Source organism: Ranitomeya imitator, chromosome 7 (assembly GCF_032444005.1).
Source record: "Ranitomeya imitator isolate aRanImi1 chromosome 7, aRanImi1.pri, whole genome shotgun sequence".
Taxonomy (NCBI): Eukaryota; Metazoa; Chordata; class Amphibia; order Anura; family Dendrobatidae; genus Ranitomeya; species Ranitomeya imitator.
The window spans coordinates 66,044,154-66,069,636 of NC_091288.1; the positions used below are offsets into that span (position 1 = coordinate 66,044,154).

Here is a 25,483-nt window from a genome sequence, read left to right on the forward strand (position 1 = left end):
TTTATTGATACCATTTGGGGGTAAATAAGATGTTTTGATCGCCTTTTACTGCAATGTTGCAGCCGCCAAAAAAAACGATAATTCCGGAGTTTAGATTTTTTTTCTCGTTACACTGTTTCCCGATCGGATTAATTTATTTCACATTCCGATAGATTGAACATTTCTGAATGCAGAGATACCAAATATGTGCATTTTTTATTACTTCATTATTAATGGGGCAAAAGGGGAGTGATTTGAACTTTTTTTTCCCTTTTCATATTTTTAAAAACTTTTTCTTTTTTTACTTTTTACTGTCTTCAATAATTCTCTTAGGAGACTTGAAGCTGGAATCATCCAATCGCTGTACATAGCAGAAATCACAATCTCCAATGAACAACTGTCATGAGCTGGTGATGACAGGAGCCATGGGGGTCTTCTGCAGACCAACGGCTGTGATGATAACCCATGGGCACCCCACAATCACATGACAGCAGCACCAATGGGCGGGATAATTTACACGCTTCTTGCTGGCGTATGTTAAATCTTGGTGTCAGACAACGAAAGCGGGATTTAACTTGTTAACAGCCACGGGTGGAGCTCTAATCCACCCGCGACTGTTAGGCTATGGTCACACTGTACTAGTATGTGGTCAGTATTTTACATCAGTATTTGTAAGCCAAAACCAGGAGTGGAACAAACAGAGGGGAAAGGAATAATAGAAAAACGTCACCAAGTCTGTATTTTTGACCCACACCTGGTTTTGGCTAACAAATACTGATGTGAAATACTGACCAAATACTGATAGTGTGACCATAGCCTTAGAGGCACATGATGGCTGATTAAATCAACCATCAAGTGCACGGATAGATTTGAGCTCGGTGTGCAAGCCCACATCAAAGGCGTCAAAGGTAGTGAAGGGGTTAATATTACTGGTACTAAACATGCCTGATTTGATCTACTTTGCCAATAAACATGGTTTTGCGATTGTCACCTCTTTAAGTTTTTCCTCTCTTGCTGCATTACTCCTTTACCAATATTCCATTAGCAATATATCACATTATACACTAATGACCAGAATTTACATCTGAAGTTAATATTGACTATTCATTCAGGGATTCCTAATGAATATCGCAATGTTCTGGGACTATGATAGCCATGTGTATTCAGTGTAATCATGAGCAGCACATAGAATAGCGTACTGTTTATACGTGATGGCATTTCTACATCATGAGCATTTTGGGAATGTTGCAGGTGCTACCTTGTTACAGCTTCTGATTCATACTGATTTTCCTATGACCATAACCCTATGTGCACAAATTGAATTTTTTTATGAATTTTTTCCACGCGCTTTTGTCATGGAAAAAAATACAGTGTTTTACAGGACAACAAAGTGAATGAGATTTCTGAAATTCAATGCACGTTGCTTATTTTTTCCTTGCAGGTTTCAGTTTCAAATATGCAGCATGTTTGTGAAGAGTGTAACATCCATTCAAACTACGCCGTAACAAAAAATCACATAAAAATGCATGCAAAACACACTTCAAAAACGCCTGTATTTTACGCATTTTTCCTTTCAAATGATGCGTTATGAGTGCAGAAATCTCTGCTGAAAATACTTGTACACATAAGGGAATCTGTCACCAGGTTTTAGCTACCTCATCTGAGAGCAGCATGATGTAGAAAATGAGACTCTGATTCCAAAGATGTATCACTTAGCTTACTGAGTGCTGCAGTTGTGATGCAGTGCCTTGCGAAAGTATTCGGCCCCCTGGAACTTTTCACCATTTTCCCACATATCATGCTTCAAACATAAAGATTCCAAATGTTAATTTTTGGTGAAGAATCAACAACAAGTGGAACACAATTGTGAAGTTGAACGAAATTTATTGGTTATTTAAAATTTTTGTGGAAAATCAAAAACTGAAAGTGGGGTGTGCAATATTATTTGGCCCCTTTACTTTCAGTGCAGCAAACTCACTCCAGAAGTTCATTGTGGATCTCTGAATGATCCAATGTTGTCCTAAATGCCTAATGATGATAAATATAATCCACCTGTGTGTAATCAAGTCTCCGTATAAATGCACCTGCTCTGTGATAGTGTCAGGGTTCTGTTTGAAGCACAGAGAGCATCATGAAGACCAAGGAACACAACAGGCAGGTCTGTGATACTGTTGTGGAGAAGCTTAAAGCTGGATTTGGATACAAAATGATTTCCAAAACTTTACACATCCCAAGGAGCACTGTGCAAGCGATCATATTGAAATGAAAGGAGTATCATACCACTGCAAATCTACCAAGACCCGGCCGTCCCTCTAAACTTTCATCTCAAAAAAGGAGAAGACTGATCAGAGATGCAGCCAAGAAGCCCATGATCACTCTGGATGAACTGCAGAGATCTACAGCTGAGGTGGGACAGTCTGTCCATAGGACAACAATCAGTCGTACACTGCACAAATCTGGCCTTTATGGAAGAGTGGCAAGAAGAAAGCCATTTCTCAAAGATATCCATAAAAAGTGTTGTTTAAAGCCACCTGGGAGACACACCAAACATGTGGAAGAAGGTGCTCTGGTCAGATGAAACCAAAATCGAACTTTTTGGGAACAATGCCAAACGATATGTTTGGCGTAAAGGCAACACAGCTCATCACCCTGAACACACCATCCCCACTGTCAAACATGGTGGTGGCAGCATCATAGTTTGGGCCTGCTTTTCTTCAGCAGGGACAGGGAAGATGGTTAAAATTGATGGGAAGATGGATGGAGCCAAATACAGGACCATTCTTGAAGAAAACCTGTTGGAGTCTGCAAAAGACCTGAGACTGAGACGGAGATTTGTCTTCCAACAAGACAATGATGCCAAACATATAGCAAAATCTACAATGGAATGGTTCACAAATAAACGTATCCAGGTGTTAGAATGGCCAAGTCACAGTCCAGACCACAATCCAATCGAGAATCTGTGGAAAGAGCTGAAAACTGCTGTTCACAAACGATCTCCATCAAACCTCACTGAGCTCGAGCTCTTTGCCAAGCAAGAATTTCAGTTTCTCAATGTACACAACTGATAGAGACATTCCCCACGTGACTTGCAGCTGTAATCACAGCAAAAGGTGGCGCAACAAAGTATTAAGTTAAAGGGCTGAATAATATTGCACGCCCCACTTTTCAGTTTTTGAATTTCCACAAAAAATTAAAATAACCAATAAATTTCGTTCAACTTCACATCATATGTGGGAAAAGGTTGAAAAATTCCAGGGGGTCGAATACCTTCGCAAGGCACTATACAATCAGCGTTTTTAGATGTAGCAGAGCTCAGAAAGCTGCCTCCACAAACACCACAGCTTTCTGTGTACATTGTATATTGACAGTAAGCTGTTTATCCCCGGGGAGGTGTGGTCAGACAAGGGCTCACGCAAGCTGTAGTCTTAGCAGCGATAATCTCTTGGTGATAAAACCTTCATTGTATTAAAAGAACAGCACACAGCCTAATAAGTGACCCGCCCCTGAAATCTGTGTATCAGCCACTACCTCATGCTGTTGTTTAATAACTTAGCAAAAACCTGCTGCCAGATTCCCTTTAATCGTCTCAAAGATATCACATCGATTATCAGTCCTTTTGCTAAATTATTGTAAATTATTTTGAATGTCTAGCATAAGCAGTTAAAGGGGTTTTCTGGGGAAAATGAAAAGTTCACAGGTGGTTTGGAGATGTAAAAAAAAAAACGCCAGCTGCAGAATGACTGCTGAGGTCTGTGATTGCCTGCAGTGGTCATGTGACTTCAGCAGCACTTCATCAGATGTTTTATGATGACATGCCTCTCAAAGTGACCTGAGCACTGCAGCCAGGTAACCACAGGCCACAGCAGCTGGGCAGCTTGTGGAACAGTGATATCACAGCTTCCTGTCTCCTTGCTAACACGGAGCAAGTGGGTGCCAGTAGGTGAATATCACTGATTTTATTATTTTTTTACATATCAAGTTAGACGGACAAAGTTTTATTTTGCACATACACACACAACACCTTTAAGTATCCATTATTTGTAAAGCACCAACATCATCCATAGCATTGTTCAATGCACGTAAAAAGTCTACACCCCTCCCCCATTAAAATGCTATGTTTTTGTCATGTAATAAAAGTGGAAAAAAATCAGAATTGATTCTTCTTGCTAAGATTTTAATTTCACCCATAATCTGTACAAATCAATTTGAAGGGGGAAATAAAAATGCCAAAATTAAAATAATTGGTCACATGAATGTGAACTCTCTCTGATTTGAATGTGGTTGTGTTCAGAATTAGCTTGCACGTACAAGTTGTGTATTGCATGCAACAACAGTCTCCTAATTTAATCATATGTCTAGTCTGTGGGGCAGGGTGGCAAGATGGAAGCCTTTACTGACAAAGAAAACATCCAAGCCCGGCTATGTTTTGCCAAAACATAAAATCAAGTGTGCCATAAGCATAACCTGTTATGGTCTGATTGGACCAAAGTTAAACTTTTTGGCCATAATTCCAAAAGGCATTTTTGTTGCAAAGTCAACACTGCTCATCACCATAAGAACACCATACCTACAACACCATACCTACAGTTAAGCATGGTGGAGGCATTATTACGCTTTGGGTCTGTTTAATGGCTTATAGTCAAGGAGACTGGAATTATGAACAGTTCTAAATATTGGCCAATTTTACAACAAAGCTTTCAGGCCTCTGCTAAAAAACTGAAGATGAAGAAGAATTTCACCTTTCAGCATGACAATGACCCTAAACATGCCCCCAGAGCAAAAGAATGGCTTTATCAGAAAAAGATCAAAGTTTTGGAACACAGACCTGGATCCAATTGAAAATCTCTGGGTTGACTTGAAGAGGACACCCTACAAAGGAGATGGCCTCACAATCTGCCAGATTTGGTGCGCTACAGCAAAGAAGAGTGGACAAAGATTGCCAATATTAGATATCTACGCAACCAAATTATTTTAGATTTGTTTATTTTTCAATTAAATTGTATAGATTATGGGAGACAGCAAAGGTAGAAACAATTCTGAAATTATTCTTCTTGGCAAGATTTTTTTACTGGACAAAATCCTGGCATTACAAACATATTTAAATCCACTGTATATAGAATGTAAGCGCAATCATTTTGTCCCTGTGCCCATAGGGATCACAATCTATTTTATCATTATATTGCAATGTTGCCGTGTGCCGATTTAGGACTGTGTGCCACAAACGGTTACAACATACCAAACGTAATTTCTTACCTTAAACTCCTCCAGGATTTTGTAAGTCTTTCCATGATATTCACAAAAGTTTTTTACCTCCTTACACTCTGGACAACATCCATTATGTTCCACTTTGGTGCATTTCGGGTGAATTTTAGGACATTCCGGCTGATCACAAACCGGTCCGTCCTCTGTACATACGCAAGGACAGTTCGAGTGACCCGGGAAAAATCTCTCTCCTAGTTTATACACAAACCCACTGTCGTCCACGCAGCCTTTACCCCTGTAGTCGTCAAATATTAAGTTGTCATTACTGGAAGCCTGTTCTCCTTCATCGGCAGGGTAATCTTCTTGGTTGATTGAAGCTGACGATGCTGAAGCCATGATTGCAAAGAAAATCATGGAGACTGCAGAGATGTGTAGAGCCATTCCCCAATGTCAGGCTTATGATGTGTCACTCCACTAGGAACAGAATCAAGTTGTTGCCATGAGGTCTGCAACGCAAACAGAGCAACAGGTAAAAAGTCAGATTTTTCTCACGTTTTTAGTTACATTTTAGCCAATTATGACATCTAGTGTTCACAAGATCTCGAATTAAATATTTTGTTAGGCTCCACACAATGTAAGGCTATAGGAAAAAAAAATGTCTCCATGTGGAACGTCAGCTGCTCTTGTGCTATAAACCCCATGACGCCATTATCTGTCAACTACCAGCTGGAAAAATAGGGTAGAATTTGACGCAACAGCTGGAAAACCACAGGAAGCCAATACAAGGCTTTACAGTGCATCATAACAGACAAACAACCTCTGTAAATCTGTGTACGGATGATCATTTTTAGGAGTTCCCAAATGCAGAGCTTCTAGGTGTGAGCAGGTTCAGACCCAGTCTATTCATGCCTTGCATGGTCAGCTTGCAATACCACATCTGTCCTGCAGTGGCCACTGCAGGGAATATTTATAGCTAGAGGGAAGCGCCATTGATTGTAGCAACTGATCGACCTGTCTTCGAGAACCACACCCACGTTAATCAGATGAGCATTGTAGCTTCTATTATTAAAGAAGGGATAGTGTTCGTGTGTCAAACAATGTCAATTCTAGTCTTACTAATCATATTAACACGATGCCAATTGTAAATGATATAATGAATATGTGCTAAAAAAAAAATGTTTCCGAGATTTATTGTATCTGAAATGTGAACTTTAATTAACTTGAATTTTTTTGTTGTCTTCAAAACGCCATATTTTTTTCCTTCGTCATAGCAATTTGGGTTTATTTTTGCAGAATTGTTATAGCATTGAATGCTTTTGTTTTAATTTATCGGATAATGTACTTAACCAAAAATAAATGAAAATCTTTTTGTAGGGAAATAAAAAACTTTTTACATCGATGCTTGGGGTTTTTGTTCACTGAACGCGAAAAATGTCATTTAACATTATTCTGTGGGCGAGCAGGGTTGTGGTGTTTTTTTTTTTTTTTACAGATTTTTAAAATATTTTTTTCTATATATTACTACTTAAACTAATAAAAACAAAATCCCAATTTTTTTTTATTCATCAAGGGACTTGTTTTTGTAAAGTGAAGTGTAGTTCTTATTATGGGGTATGTGAGACTCATTGGTCAATTTTTATAAACGCTTCTTAGGCGGCATGTAACAGAAAAGCAACAATTCTGGCATTTTTTTTTGGGGGGGACGGATTTTACAGGACAGAATAAATAATATAAAATGTTATTAATTTAGACTTTTAAGAATGGCTGATCTAAGCGAGCCTCTTGGTCTGTGATTCCGTCATGTGTATGTAGTCTTGTTTGAGACACTACGGACCTGAAACGCGTAGTAAAGACTACTTGAACGCAACGACAAGAGTGGAACTAACTAGTTAAAGGTCAACCTCTCAACTACCCTCAGCTTTACATGCAGAAGAAGTCTCTTCTATCCGGAGACGTGACTGCAGCGGCTTGTTATACTCTGGGCACTTATTGGTGTTGGGACGTACACAACCCAACCAGTTGAGCATCACCCTCGCCCCCTACTTGCACAGAACGATATTACACTTGTCTCTCTCCTTCTCTCTGTGATTCAGTCATGACAGAGAAGGGGGCTGGTTTAGCTCTTGATATGAGTCAGTCAAACACACTACTAGTCACATATCAACATGGGAAGCTGTCACCTCCCACAACCCAAGTGGAACAGCCATGATGGCAAGGATAAAACTGAAACCAAGACATAGGAGCAGATCTGAAAAGTTCTCTCATGTCCAAGATCCTATGCCAATACTGTATGAAGCAGGTGCAATTAATAATATTAGCAAATACCTTCAATTAGAAATGTAGTATAGTTCTTCTGATTCGCCCATGTTGCTTAACACATGTGCAATGCATTGTGGTAGCTTAGGTTTCCATGGTTACAACCATTAACAGCTAACTAACTGACTGCTAACTCACTGTCACTATATGAGAGGTCATAACCATGGAGACCTAAGCTACCGCAATGCCCTGCACATGGGATAAGTGACCTAGTGAATCAGAAGAACTATGCTACATTTCTAATTGGAGGTATTTGCTATTATTATTATTGGGCTAGGATCTTGAAGATGGGGAAACCCAGTGTGTGTAATTATATAACATTTCAACCACAATGGAACCATATTTTAGTCCCGGTGGGCAACCTTTTTAAATCTTGGGGTTAAATATTTCGCACATTCTGAGAAAAGGTATTTTATTGTAACTATAAATGTGTATAGTTCTGGTAATCTAAGATTTCGAACTTGACAACCAATAAAAGGTAAATGAAATACATTGACTTTACTGGTGTTCTGTATTTCATGTCTGATCAATGATCATCAGTCATTATTCCCAGGAGTTTCTGTAGAAACCTTTACTGGGCTCATCTGTGTAATGACCATGGGGTATTTTATTGTGCACCAATGAATGATCATACAGGAAGCGTATGTCAAACTACCTGAATAATATTCATAAAATGTTCTAAACCTTGGCCGCCTTTATTATAGAGGCTTTACTTGTCTATAAACCTTGCAGTGACATTGTCTTGTACTCCATTACGATTTGTATCTCTGTAAAATGTTCCACTCATCCTTTTACCAAACACTAGACCCTGCGCACATTATTCAACACATTAAATTCAGCATATAGTTATACATGGCTAACTCATTTAATCACCGCTTATTAATTATGAATATGATGAAAAACTGCATAAATTACCAGTCTTCTTCAATAACTAAGGAGAATCACAGGGCCATCCGAATATAATGTTTCATCTTATGGAATTATTTATAGCAAGAAATAATACAGCACAGGCACTAATACCATAACCGTGGGCAGCATGAGATACCAACTGGCTGCCTGATTGCTGTAAGCTTTGTTTTATTCTGCAAATTGTCTCTTCAGAGAGGAAGAGGACTTGAACTCTAGCGCCACCGATAGGAAGTAGCGATCCTAACAGTCAATATGGACCAATTAATGAGACTTTCCATATGACTTAGAATAAAAAACAAAACCAGAATAGAAAGTGTTTTGGGGTATTGTCCGTCATCAGAGCATGAGAACGGATTTGGCAGTATGAGAAGTCTTTTACTGGGCTCTAAGAGGTAACATTTTTTCCTCTGACGGATCTAAGAGGTAACGTTTTTTCCTCTGACTGGGGTCTAAGAGGTAATTTTTTCCTCTGACAGGAGTCTAAGAGGTAATATTTTTTCCCTTGACTGAGGTCTAAGAGGTAACATTTTTTCCTCTGACGGATCTAAGAGAACGTTTTTTCCTCTGACTGGGGTCTAAGAGGTAATTTTTTCCCCTGACAGGAGTCAAAGAGGTAATGTCTTTTTCCCTTGACTGGGCTCTAAGAGGTAACATTTTTTCCTCTGACGGATCTAAGAGGTAACGTTTTTTCCTCTGATTGGGGTCTAAGAGGTAATTTTTTCCTCTGACAGGAGTCTAAGAGGTAACGTTTTTTCCCTTGACTGGGGTCTAAAAGGTAATGTTTTTTCCTCTGACTGGGGTCTAAAAGGTAAAGTTTTTCCCAACTGGGGTCTAAGAGGTAACGTTATTTCCTCTGACTGGGGTCTAAGAGGTAACGTTTTTCCCCTGACTGGGGACTAAGAGGTAACGGTTTTTCCTCTGACAGGGATCTAAGAGGTAATGTTTTTTCCTCTGATTGAGGTCTAAGAGGTAACATTTTCTTCTCTGACTGGGGTCTAAGAGGTAACGTTTTTCCCCTGACTGGGGTCTAAGAGGTAATGTTTTTTTCCCCTGACTGGGGTCTAAGAGGTAACATTTTTCCCCTGACTGGGGTCTAAGAGGTAACGGTTTTTCCTCTGACAGGGATCTAAGAGGTAATGTTTTTTCCTCTGATTGAGGTCTAAGAGGTAACATTTTCTTCTCTGACTGGGGTCTAAGAGGTAACGTTTTTCCCCTGACTGGGGTCTAAGAGGTAATGTTTTTTTCCCCTGACTGGGGTCTAAGAGGTAACATTTTTTTTCCCCTGACTGGGGTCTAAGAGGTAACATTTTTTCCTCTGACTGGGGTCTAAGAGGTAACGTTTTTCCCCTGACTGGGGACTAAGAGGTAACGTTTTTTTCCCCTGACTGGGGTCTAAGAGGTAATGTTTTTTTTTCCTGACTGGGGTCTAAGAGGTAACGTTTTTTCCTCTGACTAGGGTCTAAGAGGTAACGTTTTTCCCTTGACTGGGGACTAAGAGGTAAGGTTTTCCCCCGGACTGGGGTCTAAGAGGTAAAGGTTTTTCCTCCGACAGGGATCTAAGAGGTAACGTTTTTTCCTCTGATTGGGGTCTAAGAGGTAACGTTTTTTCCTGACTGGGGTCTTAGAGGTAAAGTTTTTTCCTCTGTCAGGGATCTAAGCGGTAAAATTTTTTCCTCTGACTGGGGTCTAAGAGGTAACATTTTGTCCTCTGACTGAAGTCTAAGAGGTAATGTTTTTTTCCCCTGACTGGGGTCTAAATGGTAATGTTTTTTTCCCTGACTGGGGTCTAAAAGGAAGCGTTTTTTATTATAAATTGCAAAGAGACAGGTACAGGAAGATATGTCCATGGGACACTGCCTTTCTATACCAGACTCCCCTTGATTTTTAGTCAAGAGAACCAAGGAATCAGACATTGTTTTTAGAAAGAAAAACATTATTTCATATATTTTAAAAAACACAAATTTTCTTTTTAATTGATGAAATAAAAGTTACCGTACATTTATTCTTACAAACCTCTGATGCCCGTGGATCACTAGACTACATATATTGCATTGTTTTGGTGGAAAGCTGAATGGAGTATGCATGGCAGTTCACTAGTGGTGCATGGGACCCTCCTCCCCCTTACAAGGTGTCAGGTATAGGTTCAGCTTGATTGACAGGTTTCTCCCTATTTGTATGTAAGGAGAGGACTGTTAATCGGGACAAGAAAGGGGAAAAGACAGAGGGTAGCCGCCCATCAGACACTTCTTCCCATTCTTGTCTGGCTTTCAATTAGAGTTCCATCAGTTGAGATATACACATATTATAATTACATCTTATACACAGCGGTGGATGCGTCCATCTGTCTGAAGCCGGGATGGGTGGCTCCTGTGCATCGTGGTGCTGCAGTCAGCGCATACGCACAGCATTGGGGTCTGCGCATGCACATACTGCACTGCAACACCATTTTATTGAAGACACCATGTATGCAAATTTGCAGACACAATGTCTTCAACAAAAATGGCGCAGAATAACGCGGGATGCGCACATGTTGACTCCGGCACCATTTCACTGAAGAATTGCACTACAATGTCAACATAGCAGTGTGCACACGCTGGCAGTCGACATTATTCCTATGCCCGATGTGTACGTACTGCTTTGTTGACTGCACAGTGTAGCATTGCAGTCAGCACCAGTGCATACCACATGGAGCCATTTTATTGAAGACACTGTATCTGCAGATTCTCAGACATGGTGTCTTCAACAACAATTGAGTCGAATATCACAGGATACTCACACGTTGACTCCGACATCATTTTAATGAAGTAATGTACTTCAACGACAACATAGCAGTGCACACGCGCCAACCATCACCTTATTCCTATGGCCGACGTGTGCGAACTGCTATGTTGATGTTGTAGTACATTACTTAATTAAAATGGTGCTGGAGTCTACGCGTGCGCATACCGCAATCTCCGGTGCCATTTTCTTGAAAACACTAAATGTATCAATAAAAATGAAGAAAAAATATAACTTATTTCATCCAGGTACAGAAATTTGTGATATGCAGAACTGTAAAGGCTTATGCACTTGAATGCTTGAGAAAGGGGAAGGACCCCCGAAATGTCACCACAGGTGCAGACCTTCGGTCAAGCAGCATCTCTGCCTCATGTAAGGCAGTGACAGGTGTTATATGCGAGGGTCGCTATGTGTCCTCCAGGATGCACACAGAAGCGTATTGAGGCCTTTGGAGTGTTTTGCAAAGGCATGGCTGTGATTGCAGTGCAAAATAAAAGTAAGTTTGGTCTTGGGCAAGCTATTTGTCCAAGGCAGATTTAAGAAAACCCGGAATGGGCTTTTATTTTTGAGCGGACTACAGGATGGTAGTGATGCTATCTGCTTCCTCCAGGCCGGGTCTTAGAAGTGGCCCATGGCCACAGATTTCATTTAAAAATAACCTGCAGCAAGGGGTTGGGTGTGTCAGTCTTGGTTTGCAAACTTGCAGAGCAGATGGCTCTGAAAAACTCAGCCTGGGTGAGGTAACACGGAGCCAAATGGAGCCAAAAGGCCTGGCATCCCTCAGCGTAGCACGGCAATGCAGTCGCCCATGGCAACCGGACTCGGATACTGACCATCTTGATTCCCGGCTGCAATCCGGAGAATACCATTTGTTTTCCATTTGTGAGTATATTGGACTTTAAGGAGACTTTGTTTTGAACATTCCTGTGGTCACTGCCTGTCTGTCACACTGCACCAACCCCGCTGCACTACATATGGTGGAGAATGTAGGCATCGTGAACTGAGGCATACTCAAAGCCCCCTGCATGTCAATAATTAAGCCTGCCATGCTACAGCCCAAACCTGCTGGAAAGACGGAGGAGATACTCAAGCAGTTGGCCCTCACGCAGCAGCTGCAGTTTCAGTGCATCAACAGGAGCAGCAGCTGCAGTTTCAGCGGCAGCAACGAGAGCAACGGCAGCAGGAGTATCAGCAACAGCAGCAGACAACCTGTCGATGCAGCAGATTGTGGCTCTGCGAGATACGTCCACACCCGCATCCACGTTCCGTTCAGAGGCCCGGTACAAAACCCAGTCAGCTGAGAGTACCAGACCATGGAGGTTACTTTTTCCACACTGTGTGGAAAAAAAATGTGGTGGGAGTGGTGAAGACCCTGCTACATGGGACTATGTTGGGAAGAGACTTGCCCCTATTCGGGTCCCTGTGGGAGACCAGGGTTAACGCTCCCAAGGTAAATGTTATTCCGGAAGCGGAACCCGAAGATCCAGAGTCTGGGATACCTGCGGTAGGGGTCGCCAACCTAGGGACAGAGTGTAACCCCGATTGGTTTCCCCTAGAAGTATTAGCAGGAGAGGTCGAGGAGACCCCACTGATTCCCGAGCTGGAAGTGTCCCCTTGCAAGTTCAGGACAGCTCAACTCCAGGATCGCACTCTGGCCCGGGCACGAGAAAGGGTGATGGAAATAAATGGAGTTGCTCAGCAACCGGGTGCCGAGGCATTTTTTCCCAGCATGGCTATCCACCAGGATTTGCTATGCTATAGAGGGTGAATAAAATCTGGGATAAAGTGGTGGAACAACTGGTAGTGCCCCAATCCTACCGTCGGGCGGTTCTCAAAATGGCTCACACCCACATGCTGGGAGGGCACTTGGGGGCCAAAAAGATGCAGAATCACTTTCTACATCGTCTTTTTTGGCCTGGGATTTATGCTGAAGTCCAGAGGTATTGTGAGGAATTGTGAGTCCTGTCCGAAGTTCCAACTTGCCACACCCACTGCTCATTTCTGGAATCCATTGGTGCATCTACCCATTATAGAGGTACCATTTGAGCAGATAGCAATGGATCTGGTGGGGCCTATAGTGAAATCTGCCCATGGCCATCAACATATTTTGGTCATAGTGGACTATGCCACGCGGTACCCAGAGGTGATACCTCTCCGCCACACCTCAGCAAAACTAACTATCCTGCAAGCTATTTGCCATGTTTTGTCACCTTGGGCTACCAAAAGAGATCCTCACAGATCAGGGGACTCATTTTATGACTACGGTGACCAAGGAGCTATGTAAGCTGCTCTGTATCAAACAGCTACGCACGTCGGTGTATGAACTACAAACCGACGGGTTAGTAGAGATATTTAATGAGAAATATATGATGGTCCCCTGAGGAAGCCAACTTCGCGAAACGCGCGTTGGGGCCCTTCCTGCTGCCTTTTTAGGTTCCTTCTTCCCACATGGGTAAGTTACGGTTATGCTGGGCTGCACAAGTGAGATTACACTGGGCGTAGGGGCTGTAATATTAGCATATATGGGCTCCCTTTGCAATTGTCCTTTAATGGTAGGATGCCCTATATATTCCTTCTATGCCCACTCGTAGCACCAACATTTAGGGGTGTACCTCCTTAGGCAGCTGTTGTTTTTTATGTGGTTTTTCCCTGTTTTCTCATCATGTTTTTGTGCATTTAGGCTTTTAGCCATTTCTGTATTTACAATGAGCCTTGTTTAATAAAATTTCACTTTTTGATATAATTATTTTTAGACTCAGGGCTTCATTCTACTTACATTTATATATGAGAGTATACTCCTGTTCGCTTGTAGGTTTTGTATATTTTGTGGAGTCGCGGTTGCGCTCTCATTTTCTGGTCCCGTATTTTTAGGACCATATATTCTCAATGTATATCCAGTATGTCAGTTTTTGTTAAACAGATATTTAATGAGACCCTTAATTTCATGCTTAAAAAAGTAGTCTCCAAGGACGGAGAGATTGGGACATGTTATTGCCCTATCTAATGTTCGCTAATCGCGAGGTACCACAGGCGTCCACATATTTCTCTTTTTGAGCTATCGTATGGCAGACATCCGAGGGGGCTGCTCGACGTAGCTAAGGAGGTGTGGGAACAGGAGCCAACTCTGCATCAGAATGTGATCGAACATGTGGCAAGCATGCAGGACCGGATTGTGGCACTCAGGCCCATAGAGAAGGAGCATCTGATGGATGGCCTGGCCACGCAGAGCCGCACATATAATAAAAGAGCCACGGTCATGTCCTTTAAAGAAGGGGACCAGGTGTTGGTACTAGTGCCCACCACAGAGAGTAAACTCATGGTCAAGTGGCAAGGGCCATATGAGATACGGGGGAAGGTGGGAGAAGTAAATTACATAGTGTACCAGCCCAGAAAGAGGAAACCCAAACAACTGTTCCAAGTAAACCTACTAAAAGCCTGAAAGGACCAGGAATGTTTCGTCATGGAGGTGACTCCGGTTGTACCAACGGGGAACCCTATGGCACCGGCCAAGTAAGAAGCTGGTGGTCATTTTAAAATAAATGACGCTCTCACCAAACAGCAGTGATGGGAGCCACGGGTTCTGGTGCAATAGAATAAGAATGTATTCCCAGAGCTGCCAGGGCAGACCTCGGTGATCCAGCATGACATTGTCACTGAGCCCCAGGTAGGGGTTCAGATGAAACCGTACCAAGTTCCAAAAGCCCGGAGGCAAGCCATCACGGCCGAAGTGAAGCAAATGCTTCAGTTGGGAGTCATCGAGGAATCCCGGAGGGAGTGGGCTAATTCCAAAGCCAGATGGGTCATTATGCATTTGTAATGATTTCAGATAATTAAATGAGGTTTTAAAATTTGACCTCTATCCCATGTCCCAGGTGGACGAGCTGATTGAGTGAGAAACTGGGGGAGGCCCAATACTTCACCACACTCGATCTCACCAAAGGTTATTGGCAGGTCCCATTGACAGAATTGGTGAAAGAAAAGACTGCCTTAATCATGCCAGAGGGACTCTATCACTATATCACCTTGCCTTTTGGATTACATGGGGCTCTGGCTACATTCCAGAGGCTGATGGACATTGTGTTAGAGCCTCATCGGAAATACGCATCAGCATATTTAGACGACATAGTCATCTTTGGTGGTGACTGGAATACCCACCTGATCCAGGTACAAGCAGTGCTGGATTCTCTCAGAATTGCGGGGTTAACAGCGAACCCAAAAAAATGTGCAATAGGTCTCACGGAAGCCCGGTACTTAGGATACATACTTAGGATCGGCCGGGGGGGGGGGGGGGGGTTATCAACCTCAAATTAATAAGATTGAGGCCATCCAAAACTGGCCCAAGCCGCTAAGTACAAAACAGGTGAGGGCATTCCTCGGCATCATTGGGTACTACCTCCCGGTTATAACCAATTTTGCTGGGAGATCAGCACTCCTAACCGACCTGTTAAAGGGTAAGAAGTCGGTTATGTTCTGGTGGAATCCTCAAGTGGAGGAAACATTCCAGTTCCTGAAGTCGGCCACAGCCGGTCCTTATCAGCCCCAGCTTCAGGAAAACCTTAATCGTGAAACGGATGCCTGTAACGTGGGCCTAGGAGCGGTCTTGTCGCAGGAGGTGAATGGAGAGGACATCCAGTCACCTACCTAAGTAGGAAACTCACCCTATTATATTATAGCGTAGTGGAGGAGTGCCTCGCCATAAGTGGGCCTTGGAGTCATTACGCTATTATTTACTTGGTTGACCATTTTGCTTGGTGACAAAACATTCACCCTTGGTATGGATGAGAAATGCCAAGGAGAGGAATGATCAGGTTACCAGATGGATTCTCTCTCTGCAGAACATTATTTTCATTGTGGAACATCAGGCGGGGAAGTCACAGGGAAACGTGGATGCCCTGTCACGGGCCCCCTGTATGGTGACAAGTGTTCAACCCCACAAGTTTGAAAAGGGGGGGTATGTGAGGCAGTAACAGGTGTTATATGCGAGAGTCTCTATGTGTCCCCCAGGATGCGCACAGAAGTGTATTGAGGCCGCAGAAGTGCATTGCAGTCACAGGTGTAGCTGTGATTGCAATGCAAAATAAAAGTAAGTTTGGTCATGGGCAAGCTATTTGTCCAAGTCAGGTTTAAGAAAATCCGGCATGGGCTCTTATTTTTGGAGCGGACTACAGGATGGCAGTGGGGCAGTTCGCTTCCTCCAGGCTGGGTCTTACAAGAGGCCCATGGCCATAGATTTCATTTAAAAAACCCTGCAGCAAAGGGTTGGGTGTGTCAGTCTTAGTTTGCAACCTTGCAGAGCAGGTGGCTCTGAAAAGCTCAGCCTGTGTGAGGTAACATGGAGCCAAAAGAACTGGCACCCCTAAGCATAGCACGGTGGTGAGGTCGCCCACGGCAAGTGGTCTCGGATATGGACTGTCTTGATTCCCGGTTGCGATCTGGAGGATATCATTTGTTTTCCGTTTGTGAGTACGTTGGACATTAAAGAGACTTTGTTTTGAACTTTCCTGTGGTCACTGCCTGTCTGTCACACTGCACCAACTCCACTGCACTACACTCTGTACTTGCTCTTCAGAGTAAGAGGATAAAAGGATTGTCTACATCAGACTTTTTGGATCTCTCACTGGGGTGACTATGGTGAATTACCCCTTATGAATTGATTTCATTTATAAAATGTAATCATGGAAATATAAGCTATCTTTGGATTAAGGAATTCTGAAAAAATCTGATGTGTTACATGTGATTTTTGTGCAATTGGTGATATTTAGCAGCACTACTGCATTATTAATATAAGGTGAATGGACATCCAACAGGGATTGAAGTCAATGTGTTTTGCTATATTTGACAGTTGTTGGTCATTAGGGATTTTCTTTTAACAATGATAACGTTCTGCAGAGTTTTAAAAGGAACCTGACAGCTGATACATGCCGCTCGATCTCTGAGCAGTATGTACCAGACACCGGCTGCATGATTTCAGCCATATATGTTTAACTTTGAAACACTGCAGCGTTTCGGAGAACAACAAAGTTTATTAGCCGCCAGGGAGCGAGCTGCCCAGGAGACTAGTAGGACAGGTGGTTCCCTGGTGGCTCCTATCCGCCCACTGACAGTGACTGCCAGGTTTCTCCCTGCCTGCCTGCCTGCGTGTATACGGAGAGATCTGTCACTCTAGGGTAGTGAGACAGCGCTGCAGCGTTTCAGAGTCAAACATATGTGGCTGAAATCATGCAGCCAGCTTCTGACACATATTAACTGTGGATCGAGCAGCACATATCAGCTGTCAGGCTCCCTTTAAAAATGAAAATTATATCATTTTTATTATTTTGGTGAGTTGCTTTTTTCTTAGTTTGTTGAAAAACAACAACAACAACAAAAAAAAACATTAATGATTCTTTACTCACAGACCTCATGTAACAGCCCCAGTATCCCATTTCTAGACATATATACAGGAGACAGCAAGTCACTTTTGAATAGTGAGGTTTTACGTTGAGTTGCTCAACTATCACTGCGAAGAATCTTGCGCTGCTGTAATAATCTTTAAGGATGCAGAATAATATGTTTATTATTACATGTAGATTCCCATTGTTGAGGCGTAGATTGTAGGGGTGACACAAACCAAGGAGTGGGGCATGAGTAGTTACAACTCTTGGTATGATTACCATAAGCATATTGATACAAACACATTGTTTTGTAACTGTCAGCAGTGATACATAATGCAAGAATGTGTGCCTTTGTATACAAGTGTATGTACTGTAGATTTATCTGCTGCTTTAGGTCTATGAAAGTTTCTTCTAAGTGAAAAGGAGTGATGGAAAAATAAAAAATATTCCTCTAACCGCATTCATTTTAATCAATTATGTGAGTCAGATTCAACACTAAAGCCGGAGAGCTGCCCACTGTCTGGTCACACATCATTTTGTGACATCCATTCGAAACAGTTTTTTCAACTCTGAACATTATATTGATTAGTGAACATTATATTGATCAGTGAACATTATATTGATTAGTGAACATCTATGACAAATCTTCCACCTCTACAATAATTGTTAGTCCTAATATAAAATGTGAATTTGCACAGGGAACCTATAGAGTTCCTGCAACCTGATGCTTTATGTAATGGTTGATGCTTTCAGCCATGGTACCAACTAAAAGATGTTCTCTCAATGAAGCCTTTTGCAGAACATAAAGTCTTATGTACTAATCAAGGTGCCCTATCAGGAGCAGCCATACTATGAACTTGCCCTCTTCTGCATTCTCTCATCTCAAGTTTGATGTTTTAAAGCCGCCAAGCACCAAGAATCGAAATGTCTGTAGCAAAAACAGCACTGTTGTGTTCTGGTGTCACGTCTAGAAGGCCTCGACAGTTGAATTACATTTTTACATACAGCTCCATGGATACTGCAAACCGAAATCCAGGCACGTAGTTATTTTGTAATGTTCTTCAACTGAAAAAACACACCTAAGCAATCTCTCCCACCAGATGTTATGTATTAGCCAGTACAATAAGTTGGCCATTTAAATGTAGTGTCTTCTTCTCTAGACCATAAATCATGAGCACATTCCTGTTCCATAATAGAGACTTTGGCTTTCAGTTGATGAGGTTCCTTGTGAGACTTATTTTGGATGGAGGCAGCCTTCGAAGGCCAGTTGATCAAATCTGTTCATACTAAAAGAAAATCACTTGGGTTAAAGAATCTGACAGTCCTCTTTCGAGGTTTTGCCCTTCACCCTTATAACACTGCTGACAATGGAAAAACGTTCAATTGTCGATGCATATATTTAACATCTAATAATATTATTAGAACATAAAAGGGTGTGTGTCTGTAAAAATGAAGCCGATCATAAGAAATGAGGCAGCAAGATTCAAACATAGAGTAGGACGGATATTGCCAAAATAAAGAGATGGTCTTTTCATATGTATATGTTTTTATATGTTGAGGCCAGCATGATGAATAGCTACACAACTGTGACGCTGGTAAGAAAAAAACATCCAAAAATTAGTTTTAATAAAATATACAAAAATAAAATACTTGCATAAAAGGTATTTACTCTTATAAGCTATGCTACTATTATATTATTATTATTATTATTATTAGAAAACAAATCTATGGGTTTCACATATTACATGCCTGAATAACAATCTATATCTGGACATTTGACCCCAATAGGGTGCAGCTGATATCTCATAAAGTAATTTTCCACCTAAATGGATCAGATAGGGCAGGTTTAGATCTAGTAATCTATAAGTTGACTATATTTCCTGTTTTGTACCTATAGAAGTTTACAGTTTCACAAATGTGTATAAATGCTTGCTTTAGGTAAGTTTACACTTGACTAATGCTACAACCAGGACCATTAACGTTCCCTTAGGGAACTTATTCTAATTATGACAACTATGATCCAGGCAAACTCGGGATTTATGATCTATTTTGCCTTTCCATGGATATAAACACCTGTGTATATCAGTATATCATCCATAGGTGCAGCTGTAATGCATAACCATATAGGGTTTTTCTTTAGAAACACAAATACGGTAGGTTTTTATGAAAAGTTCAAATGAAAAAATAAAAAAAGTGCAAGACTCTATCCTATTAACCATACAGTCCCCAGGACGCTGCATCAATACACCAACCTCCATTATATGACTAGAGTATCATCAGCTCACAGAAACTGACCATGTACCGGAGCCTACAGAGAGACTACAGACTGGCCCCATATCTGGAGAAACTCCCGGACCCCAGAGACCGCCAGATCCTGAGCCGATATAGACTCAGTGCCCACAGTCTGGCCATCGAATGTGGCCGACACAGGCAGAGCTACAAGCCCAGGGAGGAAAGACTGTGCCAACACTGTGACCAGGAGGCCATAGAGGACGAAACCCACTTCCTGCTACACTGCTCCAAATACTCAGCAGTGAGGGACACTCACTTCAGGAGACTCTCACATCTCTTTCCAGACTTCATCACCATGAAGGAGGAAGGGAAAACATATATCTTGCTGGGAGAAGAAGAGAGAGCAGTGGAGATAGCAGCGCGGTATGTGAGCGAATGTCATAGACTGCGAGAAAGAGAACTATGATGCCATGGACTATAGCCCCCAACCTGGACCTGCCCCATCCACCTCCCCTATGCCATGGACTATAGCCCCCAACCTGGACCTGCCCCATCCACCTCCCCTATGCCATGGACTATAGCCCCCACCCTGGATCTGCCCCATCCACCTCCCCCCACAGCTCCTACCCAACATCCCCTCAGTCCCTATCCCTATTGCCTCTATACACTTGCTTTGGCAAAACTGATGTGTATTTGGTCCTGCCAATAAAGCTTCTTTGAATCTTGAATCTTGAGTAGATAGATGGGATACTAAAGTCCGAAGCTTCTTCATCTAATGGTGACAGGAATTAGGTCTGCTTCATTTAATGCGACTGCACCAAGAATGACTGCATTGTGGAAACTAAGACACATGGTATAGTGTGAAATGTAGCAACATGGCTCAGTCATACTGTAGTAAGGGGAAGCTTACACTGACACTGCAGTTCTGTCTGAGCCAGTACACAGAGAAGCCAGGGTCTTACAGCAAGGTGTTCCACAATAGGGGGGCTATATTTGTTAATTGATTTCTGCAGGGTCCCTGCAGTAGTGAAACATTAATTTGTATGGAATAGGTGGCATATCCAGAGGAGATTTCATAATGGACTCTTTGTAATATGTTTTATTTACAAAATAAATGTAAATATTTACACATGAACACTTGCAATGATTATCTATCGCTCACAAAGGCAGATAAAGGTCTCAGATCAAAATACTGGAACAAGAAGTGCAGATACAATATATAGTTTGCTCATTCATGACTAAAGAGTCTCCTTACCTGAAGAGTTAATCCTATGAGGATTAGCGGGACAGCTTAAAATCCAAAAAGGTTAAGAGTCTGTGGTTAGCCCATCCTTGGTGCCAGAGGACCCATTGTTTAGGAGAAGAAAATATAGGAGAGCCCTTCTAGATCTCTTGCCATGGTACAGAGTGGACAACGGTCAAGAAGATTCCCAGCTAAATGTCAGGCACCACAAACGCAGAAATGCACAGATACATATCCAAAGGTGAGCAGAGCTCTCATGATGTCCTCCCACCCTGGATGGGATATGTGCCCCTGGATGGGATATGTGCCCCTGTTTGGGATATGTCCTCCTGGTTGGGATATGTCCTCCTGGATGGGATATGTCCCCCTGGTTGGGATATGTCCTCCTGGATGTGCTATATCCTCCTGGATGGGATATGTCCTCCTGGATGTGCTATATCCTCCTGGATGTGATATGTCCCCCTGGTTGGGATATGTCCTCTTGGATGGGATAAGTCCTCCTGGTTAGGAGATGTCCCCCTAGATGAGATATGTCCTCCTGGTTGGGATATGTCCCCCTGGTTAGGAGATGTCCCCCTGGATGGGATACGTCCTCCTGGATGGGATATGTCCTCCTGGTTAGGAGATGTCCCCCTGGATGGGATATGTCCTCCTGGTTAGATGTCCTCCTGGATGGGATATGTCCTCCTGGATGGGATAAGTCCTCCTGGTTGGGATACGTCCTCCTGGTTGGGATACGTCCTCCTGGATGGGATACGTCCTCCTGGATGGGATATGTCCTCCTGGATGGGATACGTCCTCCTGGATGGGATATGTCCTCCTGGATGGGATATGTCCTCCTTGTTAGGAGATGTCCCCCTGGATGGGATAAGTCCCCCTGGTTGGGATACGTCCCCCTGGATGGGTTTCCCTCAGTCACTCACAGCTCAGGAGGTGGTCTGCCTATGTGCATTAGGACTTCACCAGCACAAACAGCAGCAGCTTCCCCCCGGCTCCTGCCCATAGCTGCAGCCCCATGCAATGTGTTGCTTCAGTAGCCGCCGACAGACACAACTGTAGAGCATGCAGAGCAGGCATGAAGACACAAGCACAACTTTCTTCTGTTAATCCTGTAGCCGCAGCCGATGACCTGAGCAGCATGTAGTCCTGACTTGGTGGCGTCTGTCTCCTCTCTCCCCTCCTGGGTAGTAAATGGGTTGTCCCGACAGGAGGGGGTCGCAGAGGTCCTTAAAATTAAGTGCACGTGATGCACTCACTCCCTGCCACAGCTGATCAGGAGGAGCAGAGAATTACCGGCATCATGGCCGACAATGCAGCACTGCTACAGGGAGAGCAGGAGCCGGGTGAGTGTGCGCTCAGTGCCCAGCTGGCATCTCCACCACCATCCGCCTGAGCTCAGGGCAGGAGAGGGCAGAGAACAGAGTTGAGGAGATCCATAGCTGAGTGCACTGTGGCAGGAATCGCACAGACTTCTGCTCCTGGCCGCAGCCAGTGACTCCACAGCAGATGTATAGCAGCAGAGGAGTCTGAGCCTGCGCTGCAGACTACACACAACTTCGTGTTAACCCCCTGTTGCCTCTCCCTCCCCCTGTGCCCAGACCACCGAGCTTTTCTGCCCGAGCTTTTACTTGCTGTTAATCACGAATAGCACCTGCGCCACCTGCTGGTCAAACTGTGTTATCTGACAACTTGTCATTCTGCTCCTGTACAGGAGGTCTGGGGATGATGGATTTCATACAGACATCATTTCTGACACTCAGTGGCAGGACACATATGATGATGTATGCCAACATGTGAACACAGACTGAAGAACGTGTCCAAAACATACAGCGTCACATAAATCCAGGAGGCTTATATCCAGATGGTTCTGTGCCCATCATAAGGGACATGGGTGGACACACGGTCAGTCCACCTGCGTCTTCTAACACTCAGAATTGGTCTTGGCCGTGGAAGTCAGAAACGCCATCAGCAAGTGTCTAGATCCCATATGCATGCATCACCTCTTATTCTGTCAATATCATCAGCTCATAGCCATAGTTCACAAAGGAGATCGCACAGAAATGATAGGGCCGAGTCGCTGAAGGCGTATGTCGCCACAGGAGGATGACGATGCTATGGAGATGCCCACTTTGGCTCCACAGCCTTTGTTCCCAGGTTCTAGCTCCAGGTCACTTCTATTAGAGATGAGCATGGCCACATTCTAATCACCCGCCTTATGTGGTTGTTGGTAAGGTATTATCAGTTTTCCCAAATATGATGTGTCATGTAAGTTCAACAGTTTCTTTAGAGACTCTGACTTCTTCTTCCTGAGTTGAGGCTACCACCCAGCCTGAGAAGGCGATGCCAGGGGTCTACTTACTTTTGTAGTGTTGCTTCGTTGGGCACAAATAGTTGAGAGATAAAACTCAAAAGCAAAAATATGTGGATATATTGTCATTCGTCTCATCTGATCATATTACTATGGATAAGGAGAGAAAAATGGATAAGATGGATGATAAAAAAAAATCAAAAGTTTCTAAAACCTTTGGAAATTGGGTACAGGCCTTTCCAGTTCCTGCATATGGGCTGTCAAAAACATCTGGGGAAAGTGGCAGTTATGTGTAAACTTGGATACTACACATTGGGCTTATAAACTACTTGGCATTATGGCCTGGTGGAAATATAACGAGAAGGTTAGGAGACATCTTGCTAAACAACTTGAAGTTGGTTGGGCTTTGAAGGCCACAGACATACAGTATGGGTACAATTTGGGCACAAGACCATGATGTTATCTCACGTATTAGTGATCTACAGCTTTATGCAGGTGCTGCTGATGGGACGGGTTAATGTGTAGTACATGGCACTTGTTACCACTGCCGTGACAAGAGACTTGCAAATTAAAAGGAATATGTAAAAGTCTTATGGTTTTAGAATTATTTCCAATTTTGGCCTCCATTGCGGTTCTTTCAGGACTCCATATATCAGAATGGGATATAATACCGGAGACTGGGCCTGGACACATTCATCAGCTCAGACATGGCGCACGGACTAGCTGCTCTCAGTTCTCTACACAGTGTGTGATACACAACAGACCAGATAGTCCAGACTCGTGCAGAAGCACACAGCAAGCAGGCCTGCAAAAGTCAGCTCAACTCCAGGAATGTTCCACCACATGGCCAGCTTGGCACACTGGGTGACACGCAGTAGGATGGGCAGTGCTGTGCACACTGGGTGCCAAACAACTGAATGGGCACAGGTCTACACACTGGGTGCCATGCAGCAGTATGGGGAGCGCACTGTACATGGGGTGACATACAGCAGGATGAGCAGTGATCTGGACAATGTTTGACATACAGCAGGATGGGCAGGGCACTGTACAATGGGTGTCATACAGCAGGATGGGTAGTACCATAAACAGTTCTCACCAGTTACCACTATACATGTTCAAAACCAAGGACAGAGCTCACCACTGCACACACACATCCCCTTGGACAGCACTAACCATTGCACACACATCACCATGGACAGCGCTCACCACTGCACACACACATTTTCTTGGACAGATCTCAACATTGCACACACATCCCCTTGGACAGTGTTTACCATTGCACACATATCCCCCTGGACAGCGCTCACCACTGCACACACATCCCCTTGGACAGCGCTCACCACTGCACACACATCCCCTTGGACAGCGTTCACCATTGCACACACATCCCCTTGGACAGCGCTCAGCATTGCATACACATCCCCTTGGACAGAGCTCACCATTGCACACACATCCCTTGGACTGCACTCACCATTGCACACACAGACCCTTGGACAGCGCTCACCATTGCACACATATCCCCCTGGACAGCGCTCACCACTGCACACATATCCCCCTGGACAGCGCTCACCACTGCACACACATCCCCTTGGACAGCGCTCACCACTGCACACACATCCCCTTGGACAGCGCTCACCATTGCACACACAGCCCCTTGGACAGAGCTCACCATTGCACACACATCCCCTTGGACAGAGCTCACCATTGCAAACACAGCCCATTGGACAGCGTTCACCATTGCACACACATCCCCTTGGACAGCGCTCAGCATTGCATACACATCCCCTTGGACAGCGCTCACCACTGCACACACATCCGCTTGGACAGAGCTCACCATTGCACACACATCCCTTGGACTGCACTCACCATTGCACACACAGACCCTTGGACAGCGCTCACCATTGCATACACATCCCTTTGGACAGCGCTCACCATTGCACACACATCCCTTGGACTGCACTCACAATTGCACACACAGACCCTTGGACTGCACTCACCATTGCACACACAGACCCTTGGACTGCACTCACCATTGCACACACAGACCCTTGGACAGCGCTCACCATTGCACACACATCCCTTGGACTGCACTCACCATTGCACACACATCCCTTGGACTGCACTCACCATTGCACACACAGA

At 43.6% G+C, this 25,483-nt stretch overlaps 1 protein-coding gene across 1 annotated transcript in view; it reads right to left on the reverse strand.

Moving 5' to 3' along the window:
• The window catches only part of VWC2L (von Willebrand factor C domain containing 2 like), a 290,516-nt gene extending 267,870 nt beyond the window's left edge, over positions 1 to 22,646 (reverse strand). Inside the window, exons 1-2 of the mRNA XM_069733407.1 lie at positions 21,046 to 22,646; positions 5,233 to 5,687 (exon numbers count right to left, since the gene is read on the reverse strand). Coding sequence (XP_069589508.1) covers positions 5,233 to 5,622 — 390 coding nt within the window. The 5' untranslated portion in view covers positions 5,623 to 5,687; positions 21,046 to 22,646. The remainder of the gene's footprint in view (positions 1 to 5,232; positions 5,688 to 21,045) is intronic.
• Between the last annotated feature and the right edge of the window lie 2,837 nt (positions 22,647 to 25,483).